General features: G+C 38.3%; 3 protein-coding genes across 13 annotated transcripts in view; 2 read left to right on the top strand and 1 right to left on the bottom strand.

Annotated features, from left to right (window-relative positions):
• The window catches only part of LOC105689924 (anoctamin-8), an 18,543-nt gene extending 6,547 nt beyond the window's left edge, over positions 1-11,996 (top strand). Inside the window, exons 4-18 of one of the 4 annotated variants that reach the window (XM_048652475.1) lie at positions 163-439; positions 687-875; positions 991-1,176; positions 1,267-1,419; positions 1,585-1,720; positions 2,776-2,831; positions 3,494-3,568; positions 3,647-3,991; positions 4,863-5,060; positions 5,232-5,523; positions 6,102-6,416; positions 6,497-6,764; positions 6,856-8,581; positions 10,372-11,122; positions 11,688-11,996. In XM_048652475.1, coding sequence (XP_048508432.1) covers positions 163-439; positions 687-875; positions 991-1,176; positions 1,267-1,419; positions 1,585-1,720; positions 2,776-2,831; positions 3,494-3,568; positions 3,647-3,991; positions 4,863-5,060; positions 5,232-5,523; positions 6,102-6,416; positions 6,497-6,764; positions 6,856-7,447 — 3,082 coding nt within the window. In that variant the 3' untranslated portion in view covers positions 7,448-8,581; positions 10,372-11,122; positions 11,688-11,996. Of the gene's footprint in view, positions 1-162; positions 440-686; positions 876-990; positions 1,420-1,584; positions 1,721-2,775; positions 2,832-3,493; positions 3,569-3,646; positions 3,992-4,862; positions 5,061-5,231; positions 5,524-6,101; positions 6,417-6,496; positions 6,765-6,855; positions 8,582-10,371; positions 11,123-11,687 lie in introns of all 4 variants that reach the window. The other 3 variants (XM_048652472.1, XM_048652471.1, XM_048652473.1) reach the window with 3 other exon arrangements.
• Positions 10,517-24,396, top strand: LOC105689818. Of its 8 annotated transcripts, none has more exons than XM_048652487.1 (6): positions 12,948-13,062; positions 13,137-13,272; positions 21,894-22,213; positions 22,346-22,666; positions 22,856-23,275; positions 23,447-24,396. In XM_048652487.1, the coding sequence occupies exons 2-6, from the start codon at positions 13,251-13,253 to the stop codon at positions 23,660-23,662; spliced, it is 1,299 nt and encodes a 432-aa protein (XP_048508444.1). In that variant the 5' UTR covers positions 12,948-13,062; positions 13,137-13,250; the 3' UTR covers positions 23,663-24,396. The 8 variants fall into 8 exon arrangements, with proteins under 8 accessions (XP_012262550.2, XP_048508444.1, XP_048508443.1 ...); XM_012407128.3 differs by lacking the exons at positions 12,948-13,062; positions 13,137-13,272 and adding exons at positions 17,087-17,640; positions 18,377-18,513; XM_048652488.1 differs by lacking the exons at positions 12,948-13,062; positions 13,137-13,272 and adding exons at positions 17,485-17,640; positions 18,412-18,513.
• Positions 17,724-20,941, bottom strand: LOC105689820. Its single transcript, XM_012407133.3, has 4 exons — positions 19,461-20,941; positions 19,244-19,318; positions 18,922-19,049; positions 17,724-18,466 (listed from the first exon to the last, which is right to left on the bottom strand). Exons 1-4 carry the CDS (start codon positions 19,504-19,506, stop codon positions 18,389-18,391), a joined length of 327 nt encoding a protein of 108 aa, XP_012262556.2. The 5' UTR covers positions 19,507-20,941; the 3' UTR covers positions 17,724-18,388.

Genomic DNA, 24,396 nt, shown 5'->3' with positions numbered 1-24,396 from the left:
CCAGTCAAACTCGTGGGAATTGAATTTTCATTCGGCTATTAAAAAAACGATGATGTAACGCACGGAAGATCCATAAAAAACCTTGCTAGCTTCTAACCAGAGATTCTTTCTTCGTTTTTCCTCTCGTTTCTTTTTTTTTCTACATTATTTTATCGGCGATAGACTCCTGAAGGCAGCGGAAGAGGTCCACTTACCGAAAACGCTACGTCAGGAGTTTGGAGGTGGTCTTAAAGAATTCGTCGGTACCGAAGCGAGTTTTTTTGAGGGTAGCGACGACGAATCACGCTTCTTTACCACCCAGGAACGACAGTCCCTCGTACTCCATCTGCTTCACACACTGAGGGCGGGACAACAAGATCTCCACAGTTTACCGGGACTGAAACTTATCGAGGGACAAGCCATCGTACCAAAATGTATATCGGCTGGGGTTATTTCACAAGTATGAATTATTATACGTCGAATTTAAAATTTGCCGTCGCTATATCCTCTGATTGGCTTCGCTTTGTCGTTGTTTTTTTTTTTTTCATTTTTCTTTCGTTCAATTTGTTTCCAAACATTTTTCCCATGTGATCGAAAAACATGGAATAAAAAAAAAAAACACATGCGATATTCTACTTTGAAAGTAATGAGAAATAGCCAATCTTTGATAACCCTTGCACCCTGATATGAATTATCACGATTCGCAGGTTTTTCCACTTCACGAGTTACCAGCTTTAGAAAAACTCCAGAGAACGTGGGTGAGGGCTTTCCTGAGTCCTCAACCACTGGACGACATTTGTCGTTACTTCGGCGTTAAGATTACCATGTATTTTGCTTGGCTCGGCCATTACACCACCGCCCTTATAGTTCCGGCTGCTGTGGGTGTCATATACTGGGTAATTGGCATCACTTTTTCTCCTGATCTGAATTTTCTTTTTCTTCTGTCGTTCCGTTGGTCCTTTTTCTCACCGATATAACACTCGCCTTTTTCCTCCCCTCTCTTTCGACCAGGTCGGCATCATCGGGCGGAACCAGGCGGTGGAGGATGTGGCCTACGTTTTATTTTCAATTTTCAACGTTATCTGGGCAACGGTTTATCTCGAAACGTGGAAAAGACGAGGTGCTGAGCTCGCCTACCGTTGGGGAACTCTCGACCAACGTGACGATTTGTTGGTAGAACCACGGCCGCTCTTCACTGTAAATATTCGCCATCTTTTTATCGCCGAATCGAGATCGCAAAAGCCGAAGGACGATTTGTTTTTTTTTTTTTCCCCTTTTCTCCTACAGGGTACATTGGAGAGATCGCCGGTCACCGGACGACTGGAACCGACCTATCCAACGTGGAGACGCAATGTTTTTCGATACTTCGTCAGCGTACCAGTCGTCGCTTTGTGCCTATTTTTCGTCTTCGTAGTCATGATTCTAAGCTTCCAAATACAGGTGAGTTTTTTTAACTATTCGACGAACGCCCTCTCTTGTGTTTCGAGAAATTTTTTTAATGTTTAACGCCGAAAATACTTAGCCAACTTCTTTCGGGGCACCGTCGTCATATTTATTAGCGATACTCCTATTCCCGATACTCGCATTCCTTCATTTTCTCTTCAGGACTGGTGGGACGCGGGACTCGAATCTGCCGGTTACGGTTTCTGGTTGAGTTACGTACCGAAGGTTCTTCTCGCGGTGGTCATCACCCTTATGGACGAGGCTTATTTCAAGGTCGCTGTATTTCTCAATGACATGGGTGCGTATGACGATTATACAGCGAATAACAGCTTGGAAAATAATTCTTTGATTTCTTCTACTTTTCGCCCATTCGCAACTACCTATAGAAACGATCGCTTGACTTCAAAATCACATTGTGTATTTTTCTTTCATTTTTCAAATACTCTTCTATTCCTAGAGCCATATTGTCATTGTTATTATCGCTGTTGTTGCTCTTATTTAAAAAAAACGTCGGTACACGCGTAGCAAGAACTACGTTGTCGGTTGTAGTGGAACGCGTAAGTGGGGTTGACATAAATATATAAATTATACCTGGTAGATACGTTCGCTCGATTTCCGGCTCGGTTTACACCCCTACATTCTTATTTGTCTATACCACAGTACACGAGAATAACTGGGTAAAGAAATTCAAACGGGTGTAAATCGATAGGTGTACTACATTCTGGATAGCTTATCATTCAACACTTTTTCGTGTAATATGACAGCCGACATTATCGAGTCGATTGCACGATTTTATCGAAATTAGAACGGAAATAGAAATTAAGATAACCGTTTTATTGTACAGATGATACTTTTACTGCCTGGATTATTCTTAATACGTAGTCTTAATCAATACAAATTATTTATCACGATACGTTGTAGGTATATAGGTACTTGAGATTTCACGAGTAGCTGCAGATTTATTGTAAAAATCGCGTGGTTTTTTCTACATATTCAAAGTTGCTGGTATTTCAGAAAACGTTGGTAAAAGGAGGGTACATTGAATCGATCCGTTTATTTTATTCTCACAGTCCATATTTTTCCAATTAAAAGTACCCCTCTTTTTTCACACGTAACCACGTTCCCTGTATTTATTTGTATTGCAATTAAAAAAAAATACATACATGTATTTTAAATTATATCGTAGAAGACATTGAACGTAATACGTGCACATTATATCCCTTCTTGCAACCATATAAAATTCAAAGTTTGAGGAAAGAAAGAGAAAAAAAAAAAAACAACTAGATTTCAAACTAATCTATAACATGCCTATCGTTAGATAGTATTTATTATTTTTGTATGTTTTGGACGCAGAAAACTATCGGCTCGACACCGAATATGAGAATCATCTGATCTGCAAAGTGGCACTGGTAAATGAGAAATAATCTTAGCTTGATTAAAAAAAAAAAAAATAAAAAAAAAAAAACATTTATATATATTTATTTTATATAACTTTATAAATGTGACGTGCAAGTTTTTTTTTTTTTTTTATCATCACCGATATTGTGTGTTGTATTTCTTCAGTTTGTTTCGACTAAACCCTAAAATCATTAGGACTTTTTTCCGCCCATCGTAGAAAGCCATGAAAAATTACGCGACATTATCGCTCGTCGTAATTACTCACAGCGTCGCAATACAGATATTGTAGTTTTGACGTTAACATTTCTAGAAATTTACCTAGTATAATTATTATCTACATATGTTTTCGTTGTCTTTTGTATGACCTACAATCATTTATTTTTCCTCGACGTAGCTGTAGCGTACACTTATCAAGGTCTCTGGCTGTCTGTGTCACTGCACGTGAAAAATATATGTATATATATATATTTTTTTTTTACCTCCAGTGCCAATAATAATTGTTATACGACGAGAGACCAGATGATATCACAAACGATGATTAAGTCGTGTACATAACGAAAGGAAAAATTGAAGAAAAAACACACATTCCATCGTATTATTATTGATAATCTTCAACATCGACGTCCGATCTTTTGTAATTTTTTTACGCATTTCTGACAAATTTTTTCTTCAGTTTCAGTTCGTCAACTCCTTCTTATCGCTATTCTACATCGCATTTTATCTGCAAGATCAAGAAAGATTGAAGGAGGTAATCGGCGTAAATTGTGAACTAATTGGAACGAGGAGAGAAGAAATAAGAGATTAATGAAACTTGGTATCCTTTCAGCAATTAGCCGCTCTTTTAATCGCACGTCAAGTGATCGGCAACCTAAAAGAATCGGCCGTTCCCTATCTGGTCGAACAATTACGCCTCGCTCGCCTGAGTTTCGAATTATTCGGAGCCCTGAGTCCGAGCGAAGCGAGACCGCCACCGGGGGAAGAAGTCCCAAGTTCGGTTTCCGAGGGTGCCGCGAGGGAATCAAAGGAACAGAAAAAAAACGCTGCAGAGGATGATTCCAAGGAGGATAATCGAAACAAGGGAAAACGAAACGTCAGCCAAGCGGAGCTGGAGAGCTCACTGTATAGAGTAGGAGACCCCTCAAATTTCCTACTTAGTGAGATTGCCTTGAAGGTTTGATCTGTAGACTCGTTAGATGATTGTTGAATTTTCTTTTTATCGTTATTATTATTTACGACTCAATCACTTGAAAATTCGAAGCAATGATTCACCGAGCATAAGTGGTAAATGGACGTGAATTTTTTTTTAACTCGCAAAGAATCGAATTCGTGTCCAACTCTCACTACCGCTAATTCACCTGTAAAAAGTTGCATAGAAAAAGCACGAATGCATGACATAGAGGGGGAGGTTGTCAAGTATATTTAGACACACAATTCCATATGCAGCTGGCGAAACTATTCACAGTTTTTTTTACTTTGGTTGCATATTAGATATATTGGTACGATAATTTTTCTTTCTCGCGGTACGATGTCACGATATCATTTTATTTTTAAGTTTGAATATTTTTTATTTTTTTTCATCACCATAAAATTTTCGCGCTGATCATTATAAATATTTTCAGTGTACGTACAATCGTCTCGTGTTCGTTCGTCAGATGTTATTTTGCGCTATTCATTTTAATGATTTTTGCATTTTTCACCGTTCACCGACACGCAGGTCTCCCCCAAAAAGGTAATTTTCCATCTCATTAATTATCTAAGCTTAATAAATACGAAATAAAAAAATATCATTGCGGTAATTATCGTCGGTACAATCGCCAGCTATTTTTCTTCACATGAAATACGTATACCTACTTTTTTATTTACCACCCTTGTTGGCGCACTAATTACCTGCACTGTAGGTATTCCGCGCTTCCACAAAAAAGAAAAACTAAAAACTGTATAGGAAAAAATACAGAAGCACATTAGAGTACTCGGTTAGAAGAGCAAATTATAATCTAACGAATTAGGCCGCTATTAGTAATTTTTCTTGTCCGTTCGTTTAGTACGACGGAGCATTTTCGGAGCACCTGGAAATGCTGTCGCAGCTCGGTTACGTCTGCCTATTTTCATCGGCGTTTCCACTCGCCGCCGTAGCCGCTCTACTTGGAAACTTACTCGAACTTCGCGGAGATGCGTTCAAACTCTGTTTCGTTCTTCAACGACCCTTCGGTAGAAGAGTTTCGAACATCGGGACTTGGCAGGTAAGGAAAAAAATGATAATAATTCAACGTCCAACTTTTGACGTTCGAAGGAATATCTACGCGTCACGGGGGAGTCGAATATACGCGGTGTAGAACTTTCGATATTTATGATTACGTGTGTGTGTCTGTAGAAGTAAAACTTTTTTCCCGATTTTATTTTTTGCCCCACAGAACGCGATGGAGGCGATGGGCCTCGTGGCGATTCTCGTTAACTGCGCTCTGATCAGTTTAAGCGGTCAAGTGCAAAGAATGTTCCCCGAGATGTCGGCGACGCAGACCATTCTTCTCATCGTCGCCCTGGAGCACATTATGCTAGCTATTAGATTCGTGATCGTCTGCGTGATTCCGGATATTCCAAGTTGGGTCGCCACCGAGATGGCCAAGGTCGAATTTCTGAGACGGGAGGCGGTCAGGCGACTATCTTCGACACCCTCACCGGAGCAACAGCCCCAAACCGTTATAGGTACGGAACGTTGAAAATCCAAGCGAACGTCGTCGTATACTCATAATCAGTTTTTAATCGCTGTACTCGTGAGCCTCAGGATTACTTTTACTTGCACGACATTACGCAGTGCAAACAACCTTGAATCGTTATTGAAATATATTCTGCTGACAGGGCTAACGATACAATAAACGGAGGCAAATTTATACCGTTTAATGATAATTAATATTGAAACAGCTTTTATCACTCCCACTGGGGAGTGTTTATTCAGATAATAACGAACGGCTCTAAGCGTCCGCGTGAAAAATGGAACTTGAACAGAAGTACGTTACGCCAAAAAAAAAAAAAAAAACTCCTCTCCGAACTCAGCACGAATCCCCCGGTCAATTTTTAACTATCTATAGATCTTGTTTCCACGACAACAACGCGCGATTATTTATCTCGAGTAAATTGTCAAGTACCTCCTCTGGCACGATTACAAGCCAAGTTCGAATTATTGGAAAGAGGGGCGGAAAACTGCGATAAAAATAAGAGACGAACACCAAACATTTTTCTCGCCTCAACGACGCATTTCAATAATTTTTCTCTTTTTACATCAGGGCGTTTCGTGGTCAGTCCAGCGGACGGTGAGGAAGACCAGGAATCCCTCGATATATCAAAAAATGACGACGACTCGGCTTGTTCTAGCCAACCGGGAACGCCCGGAATGGCGTCATCCGCTCAAACTCCGAGCAATCCTCCGACGCCGAGTGCCACCTTTGTTCCGAGAATCGCGGAAACGCCACCGACTCTGGAAACTCCCGGAACTCCGGGCAGTGCCGGTGAGAGAAGCCCCATGGGTTCCGGAAATAACGGAAGCTTGCACCGCGAAGCCCATAACACACCGAGGGCTTCCATTCCCGGCGGGGAACGAGGTGGGTTCGTCGACGAGTGAAAACTGATCGTCCGAAACGTCGAAGAGCTTGGAAAATTTTGTCAGTTTTTGGCTCTTCAGGAAGAAGATCTCGAGACTGGCTGACGGGCGAACCAGCTTCGACCCCTGGAAGCGACCATTACAGTCATCACTTGACAATAGGACCCCACGGAGGCGTTGATTGGGTCCGAAGATTAGGTCTGGAATCTGGAGGCCGGAAAACGAGTGATTCTGAAATCAGCGGAACCGGAAACGGAAACGGAAGCGGCGATGATTTGGCCTTACGTCGTTCGACAGATTGCATCGTTTCCAAGGAGCTGGCGTCCTCTTCGGATAGCGATTTACTTAGGTAAACGAGCTTCCAGTTTTTTTGAATTTTGAAAATGATATTTTTTATACGTGTTTTGTTTTTTCCCTGGAACTTGTTTGTTGCGAACCAGGTCGGCACCACCCTGGGCGACGGCGCACAGAGTTCAAAAGTTCCGATTTTCACCTGAAAAAGAGCGAGAGCTAGCTATGGCGGAGAAACAGTTGAGGGAGCATCAACATCAGATGGAAATGCGTCGAGAGCAACGGGAACAGAGGGAGCAAAAAGAGCAACGGGAGCAAAAGGAGCAACGAGAGCTGAAAGAGCAGAGGGATAGGGAAAACAGGGAAATACGAGACCATCGCGAACGTCACTCTCATCACATGCATCACGAAAAAGAACGAGACGGAGGGACGTTATCGGACTCAAGTAGAACCGTTTCGAGTCAAGAGGACGAAAAACCGTCGAAGGAGGAACGCGAGGCCAAGAAAACTAGGGTTAAACAGAGCCTGATGAAAAGGGCGCGTTCAGTTGCAATATTTTCATTGAAATTGAAAGAACGAAGGGCGAAGGAGGCTGAGATGAAGGCCAAGGAAGCGGAAAGAGAAGCCAGATGGCAACAACCTCAGTCGTGCGTCGGTGGAGAATTGTCCTGCATCCCCATCGAGAAACTTATATCCGTTGACGATATCGCGTCGATGGATATGCGCAGAAAGAATCATTAGTTTGAAAACTAATTACTATATGATTAAATACAATTATACTTTTGAAAATTTTATCTTTTTATTACATGGCGGTGCAGCAGCAGCAACGATAATGGTGATATATTGATGCTATTGTACGTGGATCACATTTTCACGAGTCTTCGCTCTTGGAGCAGAAGTATTATCGATCTGCAATCGTTCGGGACCGAGCTAGAGCTGATTACGATTTTGGCAAATTCTCGATCCATATCTAATGTTATTTTTCTCAGCGTACGTCCGAAGGCAAATTACCACCCATTCGGAAGTTGGAAAAGCCATTCACAATCAGACAAGTCACGTTTCACCGTTCACATGAAACAACGAAGAAAACGAACTTTCGGTATTACGTTTCATTTCATTTTCTTTTTTTTTTTCTTTTCATTTTTGTTCCTATTTTTGAAACGATTACTCGAGGGCCCGACTGTAATGAGGTAAGTCCCCGATTCCTACAAACGAACAAAGGATGTGAAACTTTGGCAATACAGTTTATATGCGAATGTTAAAGATGTGCGGAGGTTGAGATTATTATAGTGCTAACAATAAGCTAAAAGTGTTATCGACTGATCGTGGCGAGACCGACAACCACGCGTGTACAGTAGTTTTTACGTTCGGAAAATAGATATGTACATATTTCATGGACGTATAGAGAAAAGGAGAAGAGAAAACATTCTGAATTCGAAATTCCGGCTGCGTTTAAACAATGTTCCATGAATAATAGTAATAATAATAATATTACGAATTCCACGTTAGAGATCATATAATGTCCCATATGTGATTCCGCATGAAGTAATAACTCTAAATAAGAAGATGCGACTAACACACACACCGATCAGGTTGCGATTAGTATCAATTGTTAAATGATAGCGATGATGACGACGACGACGATGACGACGACGACGACGACTATGAGGATGATCATGATCATGATCGTTATCGACGAGCGCACAATAAGATAAAACATCGATAGATGGTTAGCCATATAGTGTAAACCGTAGTTAAGGAACACCGGTAGCCGCAACGAATAATAGTTCACACCTCCTAGTATAGTTTGATAAGAAAAGGAACACGCAGAGAAATTATTGAAATGAAAGCAGAAATAGATGAAAACCTGCAGACGTAGGTATAGTTGTTGCTAATACCCTCGACGCGTGTAGTATATTTTTTTTTCTATGTAGATATACTACGTTATGTATATACGAATAGCACCCGGGTGAGCTATACGATGACGTTAAACTATAGAGTGATATTAAAAATGATATAAATAAATAAAACCGAAAAAAGTGCTCGGAGAACCTACATGTATACAAGCATGCTGCGTTGTACAGTTCTTTATTATTTATTATTTCGTAAATTTTTTTTATTTTTTTTTCTCGTACAACTCATACGTCGGAATTATATGGTCTGTTGTATAATAAAATCTCAATTATCGCGCAGTAAGCTGTCTTCACATCGAAAATGTTTTTCTAAATCTCACCGTTTATCGTATGTAATTCGCTCACGCGGCTTTACGAAAATTCGACGTAATGTTATATCGGGGCAACGAAATTCAACAAACGAACAGATCGCAGAGTCAGATGATACATTTATTTCGGTAAATTTTTTCGAAAGTGTTTCAACACTACCACCTTTGCAGATGTCAAAACGTCAACTTCAACCAAGTCTCACCCGAAGTGTTGTTGTTATTGTTGTTGTTGTTGTTGTTGATGTTGTTGTTGTTGTTGTTATTGATAAAGTGAAACCAAAAAAAAAAAAACAAACAAACAATAGTAAGTTGTTACTTAATGTAGCTGGTTATTGATAAGTTGATAAATTTTTGCCAAAAAAGGTCCTCATCACGCTCGTCTCATCTTCATTTATTTTTTCACTATATGTTGAAATTGAAATTTTATTTCATCTTTAGACGCCCTTACTCCTTAGATTTGAAATAATTCAGAGACATGGTGACCTATATGTTACGCTCGATTAAACTATATTCGTGACACGTTTTTGTTAATTGCTCGATACTCGCTAATTAGACGAAAAAAATGAAAGAAATTGTTGTGAATGACGTACGAAGTATTGTTGTTGCAATCGAGTGCTTGACAAAAGCTGAAGCTGTCAATATTCCAATAACGAAAAGAAGATGACAGCTTTTCGAGAATTTCATCAGTTGTGTACATACATATAAAAATTTCATTAGATACAGAAATCAAAAGTTAGTAATAATGGCTCGAAAGCCTCGCAGCGTGTGTGCCCCCCACATCCCCCCACCCCAGTAATCGCAGATAGCTTGCATTATAGTCGTGTAAAGTTCGTACTGATGATTAAACAAAATATTGTTGTTCAGTGCATCTGTATTTTGAAACAAGAGACCCTATTCCGACAGCAGCTGTGTGTAGATTTTTTGTATGAAAAACAAACACGAAGATGAATGATGGAATGATTAAATAAAAAAAAAATATAATAATAACGATTGTCTGAATAATGATCGTGCGTACGTAACCCGATGTTTCTGTGCGTCAACTAAATCGATATATTTTAAGAACCACACGTCACGTTTGTGGTCCACTGACAGGCACTAAAACTTGGATTTTTTTATTGTTTGTATAAGTAAAAAAAGATAGGTACGATGGTTGGTGTAAAATTGACCCAAAATCAACATAAATCATAGTTGCATTGAGCAATAAGAACAATTCTTAAAATTTCATTACGTAGGCAAGAATGTTAGAGTTCGATTGCACGTTCCAAATTTTTGCAAATTTTCTTATCTCACTGTCAACTTACGGTAGTAACAATTGTAGAAATAATCTCAAGCGAACAGTCAGCTAAAAAACAACGAACAAAGTTATGCCGTAAATCCGAGTATATCGCCATTTTTTCAATAAGAAAAAAAAAAAAAAAAAACTCGATAACTATTTTTTCCGTAGATAAGGAAACATCTGTACGCGCAGAGCGTACTTCCGCGCGAACAGAATGAAAAACAACAAAACGGGAACGACTATCGGCCGATTGGAGGATCGTTATTGCAAGTTATATACGTAATTATGGTCAATGCAATCTCTTTACTCACAAGCCCGATGGAAACTTTTCCACTGCATAATAGTTGAGCAGATATATTCGCATACAGCTGGCGAGTGCTTCCCATTCGGTATCAAACGCGTCGCAAGTTTTCTCATTACGTAACCGGAAGGTTCCGATTTACAACAGATTTGTAAGTAAATCAGCATCCTCCGATAAATTCATTCATTCAACACCCCGTTTATTTACGATTTTTTTTTTTTCTTTCAATTACCGAACGTCGTTCATATGTGGTGTCTGTTGAGTGAATTTCAATGAGGATAGTGACGTCCCATGTAGCGAAACGGAGGGTAGTATGTAATCCGATTCTGCAGTCGGATGATCAATCTTGAGATGCAGATTTCCTACAAGATCTGACAGCAGATTTTGCGTTACTCAAGTGGCGTATCCGTCGTGACATGTCAGTCTTCAAGCTCTTCAAATAAGCCAAAGTCTGACCATCGGCGACGGAATGCTTGGGGTAGGTGGAGAACGCCAATTATGATTTTCCGGATATTCGTCATCGCTATATTATATTTCGCGATCCTTTGCGCCGCAACGGTACCGAGCGAAACTTGTTCACTTGTGATTCGACGTTCGACCGATTCACGAGTTACAAAGGTGAGTCGAAAATTATCATGAGAAATAAAAGATTTCAAAGAATCCACGAGATATGCGTCGTTCGAATATACGTATATATTATAGAAAGATGAAAATAATGTTATCAAAAATTTAGCAGAGTCACCACATCAGGGGCGAATCAAGGTGAACTTTTTGCATATTTTCCTCTAACCAGAACGCTACATCCTTGATGTAATACCGTGAAACAATATCGCAATGTTATAAAGTCTCCAAAAAAATTAAAGAACTTTAACCCGATTCTGAAAGGGTCGGAATTTTATTCAGGTTGATTGCGAGCGAAGTGACCCGTGTGATTTGAAGATAACAGCGTCAGCGACCGCGGGAACGGTGCGCAATAGATTATTCCGATACATCTATGATTATACGATAGAACAGTTGAATAGTTCTATCATACTATAATCCCACTGATGTTCATCTTTCATTCGCAACAGATCGAGATGTAGAGTTAGGAATTAAAGATCAGTAGCGAAGTCGGGGCCCAAGAGTCTGACGTTATATTTAGCTCTGATGTGAGTTAGATCTCACGTCCATCTTATCTCTGCAGATCAGCGCCAGAGAAATTTGTCTTGGTGGATCCTAAATTCGGACGCAATAGAGACAGACATGGCGGCGTATCTACCGCAAATCTTGTGACCGATGCTACATGGGATTTTATTGATTCCAAACTACGTCTACAGCAGGGATATCACATTTGTTAAAACCAAGTAGACAAGGGCTTTTTCTTAGTCTTTTTTTGTCACGTTGTAGTTTTCGTACTCCGATATTATGTCGAGGGATGAAAATTTGCTATGGGGAGTCAGTGATTTGTTTACCGAAAAAACACTGGAAGATATTCTGCGCGGGGTTTCCAAGGCAAGAGATGTGAAGGTTCTCAGTTGGGATTTTGGTGAGGCAAGCAACAAAGGAGACAGCTACTTGTCAACAGTCAATAGAGTCAAAGTGAAGGGCGAAGCTAACGGCAAGCCCGTAGAAACATCTCTCGTAGTTAAGTCGCTGCCCAGAAATATAGCCAGGAGAAAATCCTTCAGGAGTGCTGAATTCTTCCGCAATGAAATAGCTTTCTATGTTGATGTGAGTAGACTTTCTCTTTCATTTGCAATAATGATACGAGATTAAGTGGCACATATTCCTTAGTGAAGCTGCAAATACCAAATTCTATAGCACTCCTTCCGTTGCTATATGTAAAAATAATTTTCATTTTAGATATATCCCAAATTTAGAGAATTTTTGAAGTCAAAGGGGCACAACGAGGTGCTGAACGTACCTCGTTGTTTGGCAGCTGTATCGGATGGAGAGAACGATTTTATCGCCTTGGAAGATGTCAGTGTTCACGGATTTGGTCCCGTCACTCGTCAAAGCACTTTGACCTTTGCCGAAAATGGCCAAATTTTGAAAGCCTTAGCCAGATTTCACGCCGTTTCATTCGCTTACAAAGATCAGCGGGACGATTTTAAATCTCTATCCGACAAACTGAACGAGACTTATTATTCCCCTGCACACTACGATTGGTACGAAGTATTCCAGGTCAGTATTTATCTTATCTTTTTATTTAGTTCACCAGTGTCGTCTTTGGTTACCAAACACCGGTAGCGGCAAACAGCACTTCTATATATTGGATCATGGAAATGCTAAATTGTCCAAATTTTCGGTCACAGAATCTTGTGCTATGCCAAAGATTATCCTAATCAGAAATTTGAATTATTTTATAGGGCGCGTTGTTCCGTATTGCTAAAGATGCCTTAGCTAAAGAATATGGCGGTACTAAAGCGGAAGAGGTTTTTAATGCACAATCGCGCAAAGACATGTTCGATATTAGCTCAAAATTTTGTGCTCGCAAAGATGCTCCAACTTCTGTAATCACTCAGGGTGATGCCTGGGCCTCAAATTTTTTGATTCGGCGAGGAAAGGATGGAAACGATGTAGCTCTTGCCCTAGATTTTCAATTAGCGCGATGCTCTAGCCCTGTATTGGACATTTCCTTCTGTATTTACAGTTGTACCGAAAAATCTCTACGCGACGAACATTACGACGACCTTCTGAGAATCTATCACAAAGAACTTAGTGACACGATATCCCTGCTGGGATCGGACCCGCAGAAAATCTACCCATGGGATGTCTTTATGAAAGAGGTAATTTTTTATATTTATAATTTGACCAAAAACTTCCAGTAAAATAGATCGCCACTTGAATACAGAAGAATATCAAAAGATTGAGCGTTGTGTGTTTAAAATTTCTTATACAAAAAAAAGTATAGGTAGATACCTGTATCGTATAGACGGTATTCAATTTTTCACGAATGTTCAGAACATGGTGGCGTAAAGTAATGTACACTATGTTTTGGCTTCAGGTACAGGAACAATGTATCTTTGGCTTGAATTTCGCTTTGGAAGCTATTCCGTTGTCATTACTAGATTCTTCGGAGGCGTTTGATTTGGACCAAATCAAAGGAGACGAAAAAATCAACATTTCCGAAGCATGGCCAGTTAAAAATATTAAATCGAAAGAAGGTCGACTTCGGCTTGCTGACGCCATAGCGCACGCAGTAGAAAGGAATTATTTTTCTAATTTGTCCAACTGATTCTAAAATTACCTCTACACTAATAAGTGAGAATGTCGCGTTCCTTTCGAATTGAAATCATACCTCGTCGAGAGGAATATTAAAAAATATTATTATTCGAATACAGTTACCGTTTAATCATACCATCGCCGAATTATTGAAAAATATTGAAAAGTTTATACCGACTCGTATATTGGCCATATATAATGATATTTGAATATGCGCACGTCTGTGATCTACTATGACAATTGACAAAGCTATAGGATGACCTAGTAAAATGATAAGAAATCGTACGCCATCGAGATATTTTTTTATTTCTTTAATTTTCAGCAAGAAAAACTATTGAGCCAATCTCCGGCTCAACGAGACATGAATTATTTGATAATGAATGATTTTCAAACACCTAGAAACATTGTAAACTCGGATTATAAAATATTATCATTCATCATTCAAGGTCATAATCTAGATACGTTGAATGGTTGATCTCGACCTAATCTTTTAAAATATACGGCACCTTAGAGCAGGATACCTTTTATCGTTAAGTTTACCTTTTCGTCTGTATTACCTGTTGTTATATTCTCTGTCAACAATCAATAAGATTATTAACAATTGTTCTGGTTTAGCTCTACGGTAATTGCTGCGTTTATACGAGGAGTTCTTTGTCAACTAATCATCTTGATTTATTGGTTATTGTTACCACTCGTGTTTCTCTTCTCTTTTTTTCTAGTATACGTCAAAGAAACATTAACACTTTCCTGAATTCGGTTGTGCACGATACACGAACTGCCGAGCGCTCCCTTGGAGGCGCGCATATTTTTTACTTCATTATTTCGACGAAGTAAGACTTTTTAATTATGGATTTTCGGGGTCGCTGATTCCGATTCTGATGTCAAAGTTTCCAAACATACTTGAAATCACCAATTTACAAGTATATACGAGAAAATGATCAATTCTTCGTTCTTCATTATTATTGAGCCGCCATTTTGAACTACCATTTTTGATTTCTGTTTTAATCGATTTTTCATATAAGACTCGTTATCAGCGATTCCAAAGACCCCCGAGACTTGAAGAATAATCAAATGAAAAGGGATGCTTCAGAATTGAGTCCCTACGAAATTAGGAACAAAATGTGCTCTCGATATAGCCAAACCATGGATGATCAATCCAAAAAATTGAATCTAATTCCATATACCTAACTGCGAATGAAAATAACTCTTCCGATTCATGAGACTGAATGATAAGTATAGAGATTGCAATAATTGCGTGTCTGTATTTCATTTGATTGACTCAACGGTTCTTAGAACCTTTTTTATGTTTGCCTGTAACTTTCACAAACCTTTCACTATCGAATCCGCCCATGTTTACGTCAAATACAAAGTTATGCACTATGCAACTGTTGGACGCTACGGTTTCGCTAATATTAGCTACTCGTAGGTTTGATTATTCAATAAATTGACTTGAGTCAATCGTACTGCAATAAAACTTAACAATTTATTAGGATGCCATTTATTACTTTAGAACGTTAGAATCAAGTAGAACAGGGCACCTGTAATCGAGAGTAGAAAATACCTATAATGAGCCTACAATTTGAAGACCAGGATTGGTATGTGCAGTAGAAAAGAAATTTCGTTAATTTTCCAAGATTTATTGGTTACATTTACGATGAAAAAAAAAATAACGAAACAACAATAGTTCACGCAGAACTCGATAATTAATCATTACAGCTTACGTGAAAACACATTCACCATCGAAATGAATGTAAAGTTGATATGCAGCTTATAATTGTCAAGAACCCGCGATTAGATTATCTTTGCTTTTCAAGCACTTCCTCTGATTATATAATTGAAATTATATTTCTGCTCAAGGTTTCTCAAACGCGATACAGTAACGAAGGTGGAAAACAAATGCTTGTTTTTATCTCATCCCAACTGCGCATTTGATTAAATAATAATTCATTCGTTCGTCGCTTTCGATAGTTAATTAAAATAGAATTCTCCGCAGCGATGCCCCAAATAAGAATGCATGTTATAAACCGTCGATTACGATGTAACTTCAACGGTGAAGAGGTTCCCACGCCCGATACCAAGCGAGAAATTGTTCGAACTGCAACAGCGATCGAGAATCACGTATGTGACGAAATATGCTAAAGCCAGAGATAATACAAGGAACGATGAATTTTCATCTACATCGTAAGCAGCAGCGGTTAGTAGTTACAGGAATTGGGTCGCGATACAGAGTGCATACGTATAGATGGAACAGAACATACATATAATGTTCGGTATACTAATAACGCATTAGAGAACTTTCAAAAACTTCTTTTCAATTTGTCGTTAACCTTCTCTTGTTTCGAAACGATCACCTAAGGGAGTCAGTATGATGATGTAGGTCCCTTTTCCACGAATAAATAACGCGCGAGCATTTAATGCATACCTATATGAAGTCGAACGTTATTGGAGTATATTTAAATTATACTAGCTGTTGTACTAAAAGTATGTCGACAGATTGTAGCGCGACCGATAAGCACGTGATTTTATGTTCGAAAGATAGACCCGTAAGCCTGGCGAGCTTTATTTTGAATCAGCACATGACCAAGGGTATAAAAATTTTCCAATTAGCCCGTGGTCCCGAAGCGGGAAGGAATTTAAAAAACAGTCGAAGATAATTTCCCACCCATAGTGAGAAAGATAAATAATGATGTATCCCGTAGCTAAGTAGTATCGGTAGAATTACAGTAATCTTAGTGGTAAACACATTCGTATAGTATGCATAATATTTGAGGAAAATTGAAGTTAATAATCGTTGAAAATAAAAGCGGAATTACAGCTTGAACCAAATGTTTATTTTACAAAGGTATTACTCACTTTATCGACGTGGGCACAGTGAACATATTTCTGCTGTACTACGTTACGAGTTATAAATAGCATCTGGGTGATATAACGGCGTTAGACTAGACAAGAAAAAAAATAGAAATAAAAAATGAAAAACTGGTAGAATGCTGCGGTGTACGGTTCGTCATAATTTATTTTCTGTAAAACTTATTCGTTGGAACGAAGTCGCTTTTATAAACTTTCTTTTATTGGGTAAATCAGTTTCTGTTATACACGCGTAACACGTTGACTTGCATACCTTAATATTCGCTGGTGCGAATGGAAAACAAATAAATTTGTCATTCATCGGAACTACGAAATTGAATGAACCAGCAGATCGGAGTCTGAGCCGACATCAGTGAAGTTCGTAGAAGTGATTCAACGTCGCCTATACTCTTAAGTTCCCGGACGTCAACCGCGAACAAGTTTAATTCCAAGTAATTGTCGTTGATTTTTTTATCGATGTAGTCATGTTAGTGATAGATTGAATCGAAAAATGAATGATCAGTTACATTCATCAATGTTAATTAATGTCTCTGGTCAGTAATCGGTTAGCAAATTTTAGCTCAAAAAATGTCTTTATCGCGCTGTTCTCCCTTGCATTTGAATTTTTTATTAGTTGCGAGTTAAGCTCACAAAAATTCAGGTATATACGATTTGGTATCTAACGCTCGATTTAACCACCCATGACATATATTTTTTCCGAACTTACTGGTCGGTAATTGGAAGAGAGAATGTTGTAATAATTTGTCGAACGAGGTCGGTTCTGGACGTTCTTTAATTGTAAGACAAAAATATCTAACTTTACACACACTAAAGAAATACTCAACCAAAGTTTATGAGGTCATATTTCAATGATGGCAAATTAATTTATCTCAACGGCAGTAATTGATTCTGTACGTAGAAAAGCATAAAGATCGAGGAACCAAAGTTTGTTACATCAGCCCCCCCTCCTACGGCGATTCCAAACGAATACAAATAAGTCCGCAATAATCATGTTGTGCTCGAACTCAAGATATTAAACCAGCAAGTGTACTTTGGTGTAACTACTCGTTGTACCTCAAAACCAGCGAGTAAGTATAACTATAAATGAATAAATAAATGAATAAACGCGAAACGTGCCAAGATAATTAATAGAATAAATATCATAGAGAAATTTTAGTGTGTATCAACTTTAAATATTTATTGAACCATGAATCACATTTCTGGTTTGTTAGTACTCCTCAAACATTATTAGATATCAAATGATAAAACCAGTTATCCATCTCTTACATTAAAATAAAAAAATACAAATACATATACTTATACTTATACTTAATCAAGTTGACACATCTACTAATTGTGGACAGTTAACATTGTGATACAAAAATATTATATGTATACTACACAACAACTTATTCTAAATGGCACATTTGGTGTCTTTTTTTTTTACTACTCGAAAAAATACTCGTCATAATGTTTAGTATCGTAATATGTGACCTCTTGTTTCATCTGACTTTGATACATACATCGGATATGAATATTTTTTGATGAATCAACTGATGATGAGGTTATTAATGAACTTGAAATAATTATGTGAAACGAAATATTTCAAATTGTAAATGGTAATTAGAATGATCAAATAGCTAGTATAACTTAAGAAAATTAGTGTTAAGAAGACTTCAATGAAGTTCATAAAGATAACTTATCAAACCCTTAATTGTAGAAGATATTCATGTATACATACAGTCAGACGCATGTGTCGACAGTCCATAGGTTGAAACTCAGCGATAATCATACTTCAAATACTGATAGATATCTTTTGAACAGCTTTGGTGGAACCTAATCACTTGTATTGCCTGCAGTTGAGGGACCAGCACACGCCTGAGAATCATCCGTCGAATCAGTTGTAACAACACCCTGAAAAAATTATCGAAGAAAGTCTACTTCACTCAGTTTGCTAACACGTGAGCGATATCAATAAATCAGTTCTCTAATATTCATCACAGCCAATTTTTCAGACTGTAGCTTCTCTTATCTTTTGCTCTAATAATTTTGTTAAGTGTGGTTTGTTTGACACTTTGTTTTGCAAGACGATATTGATAACAAAGGTTGGATAATGCAAGGAGAAAGTAATGACTGGATAATAGAAAAATCAACTTCATTTCAAGAGTCAAGAAACAAATTGTTCAAAATTTTTTCTCAAACAAGAGCAGCTAGATGGAACTTTTCATTTTAATTTCTCTATTATGAGCTATCAAAATTTGAAAAGACAAATAAAGCACACCCATTAATGTTGACTGATGTGAATTAATCTTCCATGCAAGAGCGCTAGCTATATGTGAAATCATTATATGTATAGTTATTCGGTTTACCGTCTTCTGTTGAGTCCCAGAACTTTCTCCAGATTCAGGTTGTTGGAGGTTGAAAAATGACGTTATCGGTTTTTGCCAACTTGGCGTTTCTCTGGGGAAGTACGAATTTCCTCCCCCATTGTCTCGACCTTATCAAAAATAGATATATCCCTTATTATTTTCGACTCCCAAGAAATTACCAATTCAAACCGACCCTCTGGATTTCTTGCAATAGTAATCAATACAGGTGTTTACTTGACATCAAACCATGTGATGTAAAAACTTTTGTAGTTGGACCCTGATCGAAGTACCTTCATTATCGAATAATTTATCTTATTCTTACCCTTTTTTTGACTGTTAGGTTTGGTAGCCATTGAAGGTCCAACTATTCCGGTTTTCCGCGGTGCTTTGGCTCCAACTTAGAATTGTATGAAAAAAACAAGACATAGGAAAACAGTGTAGGTTACCGAAGGGCATGTTATGCAATTCTAAACACAAAGAATAACGTCTACAGGTGATCGACCGCCTTGTAACCCATAATTATCGCAATGATCACTTACCTCGTGTGCCACCCTCCGCTGCTCTACTTCTAACTGTTCTCACCATATTTGACAAGTTTTGTTGAACAGTTCCGAATATTTTAAGATATTTCTCAGCTCGTCTATAAACCGTTACCACTTGCTTTGTTACACGCCGATGAGACACAATGCAATCGGGTGACAGCACACTGGCACACACGAAATTGGTGGGCAAAACTATTTGTTAAACGTTCAATTCTACAATATCGACCAATTAGACCTACCCTTCACCGCTGACGGGCTGAGGGGGTTATATTTACAAGCTGTTTTTGGGGTAATTCGTTATTCGATCGTCATTACAACCGGCGAATCAACCGGCACGCGAGCACGGATCAAGCCAAACACCACGTTTCAATACACGACGCGCGTGGCGATATGCGCACGTCACAATTTGTATTTGTGCAAACATGGCGAAAAAACAAACGAGATCTAACAAATGACGCTCGATGCGTCGTACCGCGAATTTTAAAAGGTTTAAAATCTGTCGCCACTTCGAAGCTTCGAATGATTCCGTCAACAACGCGACCACTTAAGATAAGCCGATTATCTAATTTATACTTCATGCACGGATTCGGATAAGAAATATGAATATTTATTGAACAAATTTGTCCGCATGTTGTTTGAGTTAAAAATAACCCCGAAAATTGTGTTCTCATTTCAATTGCTGACGCAAACCTTGACCTCAGCATAGATAATACATAAAATTGTGTTACCTTGTGAAAGAATTCCTAGTCATTATCTCTGCATTCTTCTACCAAGGCTACTGCGATAACTATGAATGCAATATGCAACTTGTTATTGACATCGGCTGATAGCATTCGTTGAGTGTTTAGGTAACGTGATAATTTTTTTTTTTTTATTTACGATAATCCGTTAAAAAAAACACTATGATCTTTGAGAACTTATACAAATTATGATATCGATAAATACTAGAAAAAATTCCAATCCATTTCAGTTTGCGCCGGTGACTATCGCAATCAAATAGACAGGTTCTGAATTGCAGGTGGAAATTTATCATCTTCTTTTTCCTGCTTCAGATTTATCCTCTTAGTACGCGTAGTACAAGGAAAGTGCCGCTACGTATGTATCCATGATGTAGTTTATCGGTCGGGTTTCTCTTTTCACCTTCAAGCGATCTTGTAAAAGGAAAGAAAAATAATTTTCTCCATCGTGGCCGCGATCCATTGGTCGCTTATATTAAAGGGTCACGGAGAAGGGAGCGATCTCGTGATTATTGCCAAAGTAGCCAGACGAAGAAAGGAAAACCGTCGTTTCTGAGCGCGAAATTGAGAAAGTATCGTAACAACAAATCCCAGAGCCAAGGGTAGCAACTTTTCGTCGACTTAGCCAATTTATTCGATCGCCTTCGATTGAGTCAATGTAAGAAATCAGCAGAGTACAGGGAAGCAAATTTAAGTTACTTCTCCACTCGATTGTTTGAATTTATAGGATCCAATAGTGACTACCTGACGAAGAGAGTCGCTGACAAGGCATTATCTGTGCAGAATACGGTACTGCGATAAATAAAATGTACAAGTGGGAGAGCCATCGGCCGATTGGATGATAGCTGAAAGTTGGGATCAACGTAATCAGTTCTCTCTCGCACCAATGTAGGGTAGGATAGGAAAGAATATTGCATTGCTAGATAGTATACCTCGAGCATACGCCCCCTTCGGTAGTACGTGTGTGTTTTTAAGAGAACCAGCGCGGCGGTTGTTACTTATGACAATTGTCAGAGTGGAAAGTTCATACACATCTGCTCTTTAACGACACGAGTCACATAGTTCCTACTGCCTACGTGTCCAGCAGACATTTGTGTACTGTTCATCGAGTTTTCTCATCATAAATTCCACTTAATAACTAATATCGTCATTGGTCGACAATCGCCTACATTCCTTGGTTTGTAAGATAATTTTACTAGCATTAAAAGTTTTAATTTTTAACTTTTTTACTCATTATTTGGTCGTACCTAATTTTTTAAGCAACTTAACTTGACATAGATATAACATCGAATGTATATTTCTTTTTCTCATTAAATAACAAAGGCAATGACCTATATCAGAGACACATTATTGGTGATAGGAGAGATTGTGCCTTGAATGAAACGTGAGGTACTTTATCAACAATGATGAGAGAAAAAGCTTTTATGCGAGTAGAGTTAAAATAACAACAGTGGTAGATTGATTTCAATGGCAAACATATCCCGAGTTGTAAGCAAATAAACATATGGTGCCTCGAGGAATACTGATCTAATACTCAGTGTCAAACGATTTTTAATACTGATTAGTTTAATTTAATACAAAAAAGTGAATGAAAGGACAACCATTTTTGCATTGTTGGAAACCAGTGATTCAACGTTCTTTTTTTACTTCTCTAAAATTTGGTTTTTCATTCAACTCTTTTCTCTTATTCCAGTTGTAAGCTCCAATATGTCAAAGGATAAAAATTTGCTGTGGGGAGTGAGTGATTTGTTTACCGAAAAAACATTGGAAGATATTCTATCCAAGATTTGTAAGGAAAAAGATGTGAAGGTTCTGAGTTGGGATTTTGGTGAGGCAAGCAACAAAGGAGATGGATATTTGTCGACCGTTAATAGGGTCAAAGTAAAGGGCGAGGCTAATGGCAAGCCCATAGAAACATCTCTTGTAGTTAAGTCACTGCCCAGAAATATAGCCAGGAGAAAATCCTTCAGGAGTGCTGAATTCTTCCGCAATGAAATAGCTTTCTATGTTGATGTGAGTAGACTTTCTCTTTCATTTACAATAATGATCCGAGATTAAGTGGCACATATTTCTTACTGAAGCTGCAAATACCAATTTCTACAGCACTCCTTCCATTGCTATATGTAAAAATAATTTTCATTTTAGATATATCCCAAATTTAGAGAATTTTTGAAGTCAAAGGGGCACAACGAGGTGCTGAACGTACCTCGTTGTTTGGCAGCTGTATCGGATGGAGAGAACGATTTTATTGCGTTGGAAGATGTCAGTGTTTACGGATTTGGTCCCGTCACTCGTCAAAGCACTTTGACCTTTGCCGAAAATGGCCAAATTTTGAAAGCCTTAGCCAGATTTCACGCCGTTTCATTCGCTTACAAAGATCAGCGGGACGATTTTAAATCTCTATCCGACAAACTCAACGAGACTTATTATTCCCCTGCACACTATGATTGGTACGAAGTATTCCAGGTCAGTATGTATCTTATCTATTTATTTAGCTTATCAATGTCGTCTCTTGTACTATATACTTTATCATTGACGAATACTACTTTTTATTGGATCACAATGATACTGGATTAATAAAAAGCTTACTCAAACAATCGACTAATTACCAGACATTATGGAACTACCTATATCTAAATCTGAATCATGTTACAGGGCTCTTTATTCCGTATTGCCAGGGATGCCTTAGCTCAAGAATATGGCGGTACTAAAGTGGAAGAGGTCTTCAATGCACAATCGCGCAAAGGCATGTTCTATGCCATCTCAGAATTCTGTGCTCGCAAAGATGCTCCAACGTCTGTAATCACTCAGGGTGATGCCTGGGCCCCAAATTTCTTGATTCAGCGAGGAAAGGATGGAAACGATGTAGCTCTTGCCCTAGATTTTCAATTAGCGCGATGCTCTAGCCCTGTATTGGACATTTCCTTCTGTATTTACAGTTGTACCGAAAAATCTCTACGTGACGAACATTACGACGACCTTCTGAGAATCTATCACAAAGAACTTAGTGACACCATTTCGTTACTGGGCTCGGACCCGCAGAAAGTCTACCCATGGGATGTCTTCATGAAGGAGGTGAGCATTCTTCATGATCCGGTCCAAAACCTTTGGTAGATTAAGAGATAATGTGAAAAGATATAAAGATATTCTCAAAGAAATGTCCAAGACTTGAAGTGAAAAATTATATTCAGGCTATTATTATGAGTCTATCGATGAATGCTTAAATTAACACACATTGTGCCTTAGGTGCAGGAACAAAGTCTGCTGGGTCTTAATTTCGCACTGGAAGCTATTCCATTCGCGCTGCTAGATTCTTCAGAGGCGTTCGACCTAGACCTAATTAAAGGAGAGGAGAAGGTCAACATCTCAGTGGCATGGCCTATTGGAAATATTAAGTCAAAAGAAGGACGACTCCGGCTTGCAGACGTTATCGCACATGCAGTTGAAAAAAATTTCTTTTGAAATTTCACTCCGACCACACCAATCTAGTTAAAATAGCAAAATTGGGTTGCATCAGGGTACAAGACACACCTGAACACCTGTGATCATTGATCATGATGCGTAGCTTCAAAATTATCGTTATACTTCATCTGACAGGATATTGTTTAAAACAAAGTATTATAGCTCAAATGCAATTAATTTTATAGTATCTTTGCTGAACTATGGAAAATGATTAGGTCAAACCTTTCCTACGAACAATACTAACAGGTAATGGTACTAAAATTATGTTGTAAGTATTCTCGCCTGTGTAATCTTAGTTATAATAATTGACACAGCTAACATGACGTAATAGAAAATATAACGTAGCTAAAATAGCAGCTCAAAGTTGCTCCATTTACATATCAAAGGCTGAAAACCAGAAGAGCGGAATGTAGTTGAAGAATCGAGTTTGCAACATTTTTTTCGTGATGTCTAGTACTTCGGTGTTCTATAGACTTTTGTGGGGTACGATTTTGTGGCATTTGATAATATAATTAGTATGGTTTCATCCAGGTTACGACCTTCTGGTTCTTACCCTTTGACATAATTTTTACAAAACCTTTATCTTTATTTCTGAATGATGTACATATGCATATGTATTTTCTCTACCAAATTGTTTACAGTATATTTACACTATACTTTTGAAAAGGAAATATTAGCAGTATTTTAAATACTTGCCATGGTAGAATAAAATTCGGCGACAATTTAAAAAACAA

The sequence above is a fragment of the Athalia rosae genome, chromosome 3 (genome assembly GCF_917208135.1).
Source record: "Athalia rosae chromosome 3, iyAthRosa1.1, whole genome shotgun sequence".
In the NCBI taxonomy this organism is placed as follows: Eukaryota; Metazoa; Arthropoda; class Insecta; order Hymenoptera; family Athaliidae; genus Athalia; species Athalia rosae.
This window is presented reverse-complemented; position numbering and strand designations above follow the sequence as displayed.

What these genes read in the sequence shown, in the direction of transcription:
- LOC105689818 (XM_048652487.1), top strand. Translation starts at nt 13,251, where the DNA reads ATGGGATGTCTTTATGAAAGAG. An exon ending in GGGATGTCTTTATGAAAGAG is followed by an intron (nt 13,273 to 21,893) that starts GTAATTTTTTAT and finishes CTCTTATTCCAG; the next exon opens with TTGTAAGCTCCAATATGTCA. An exon ending in AAATAGCTTTCTATGTTGAT is followed by an intron (nt 22,214 to 22,345) that starts GTGAGTAGACTT and finishes TTTTCATTTTAG; the next exon opens with ATATATCCCAAATTTAGAGA.
- LOC105689820 (XM_012407133.3), bottom strand. Translation starts at nt 19,506, where the DNA reads ATGGTGAGAACAGTTAGAAGTAGAGCAGCGGAGGGTGGCACACGAG. An exon ending in ACCTAACAGTCAAAAAAAGG is followed by an intron (nt 19,050 to 19,243) that starts GTAAGAATAAGA and finishes ATTTTTGATAAG; the next exon opens with GTCGAGACAATGGGGGAGGA. An exon ending in CTGGGACTCAACAGAAGACG is followed by an intron (nt 18,467 to 18,921) that starts GTAAACCGAATA and finishes TAATTTTTTCAG; the next exon opens with GGTGTTGTTACAACTGATTC.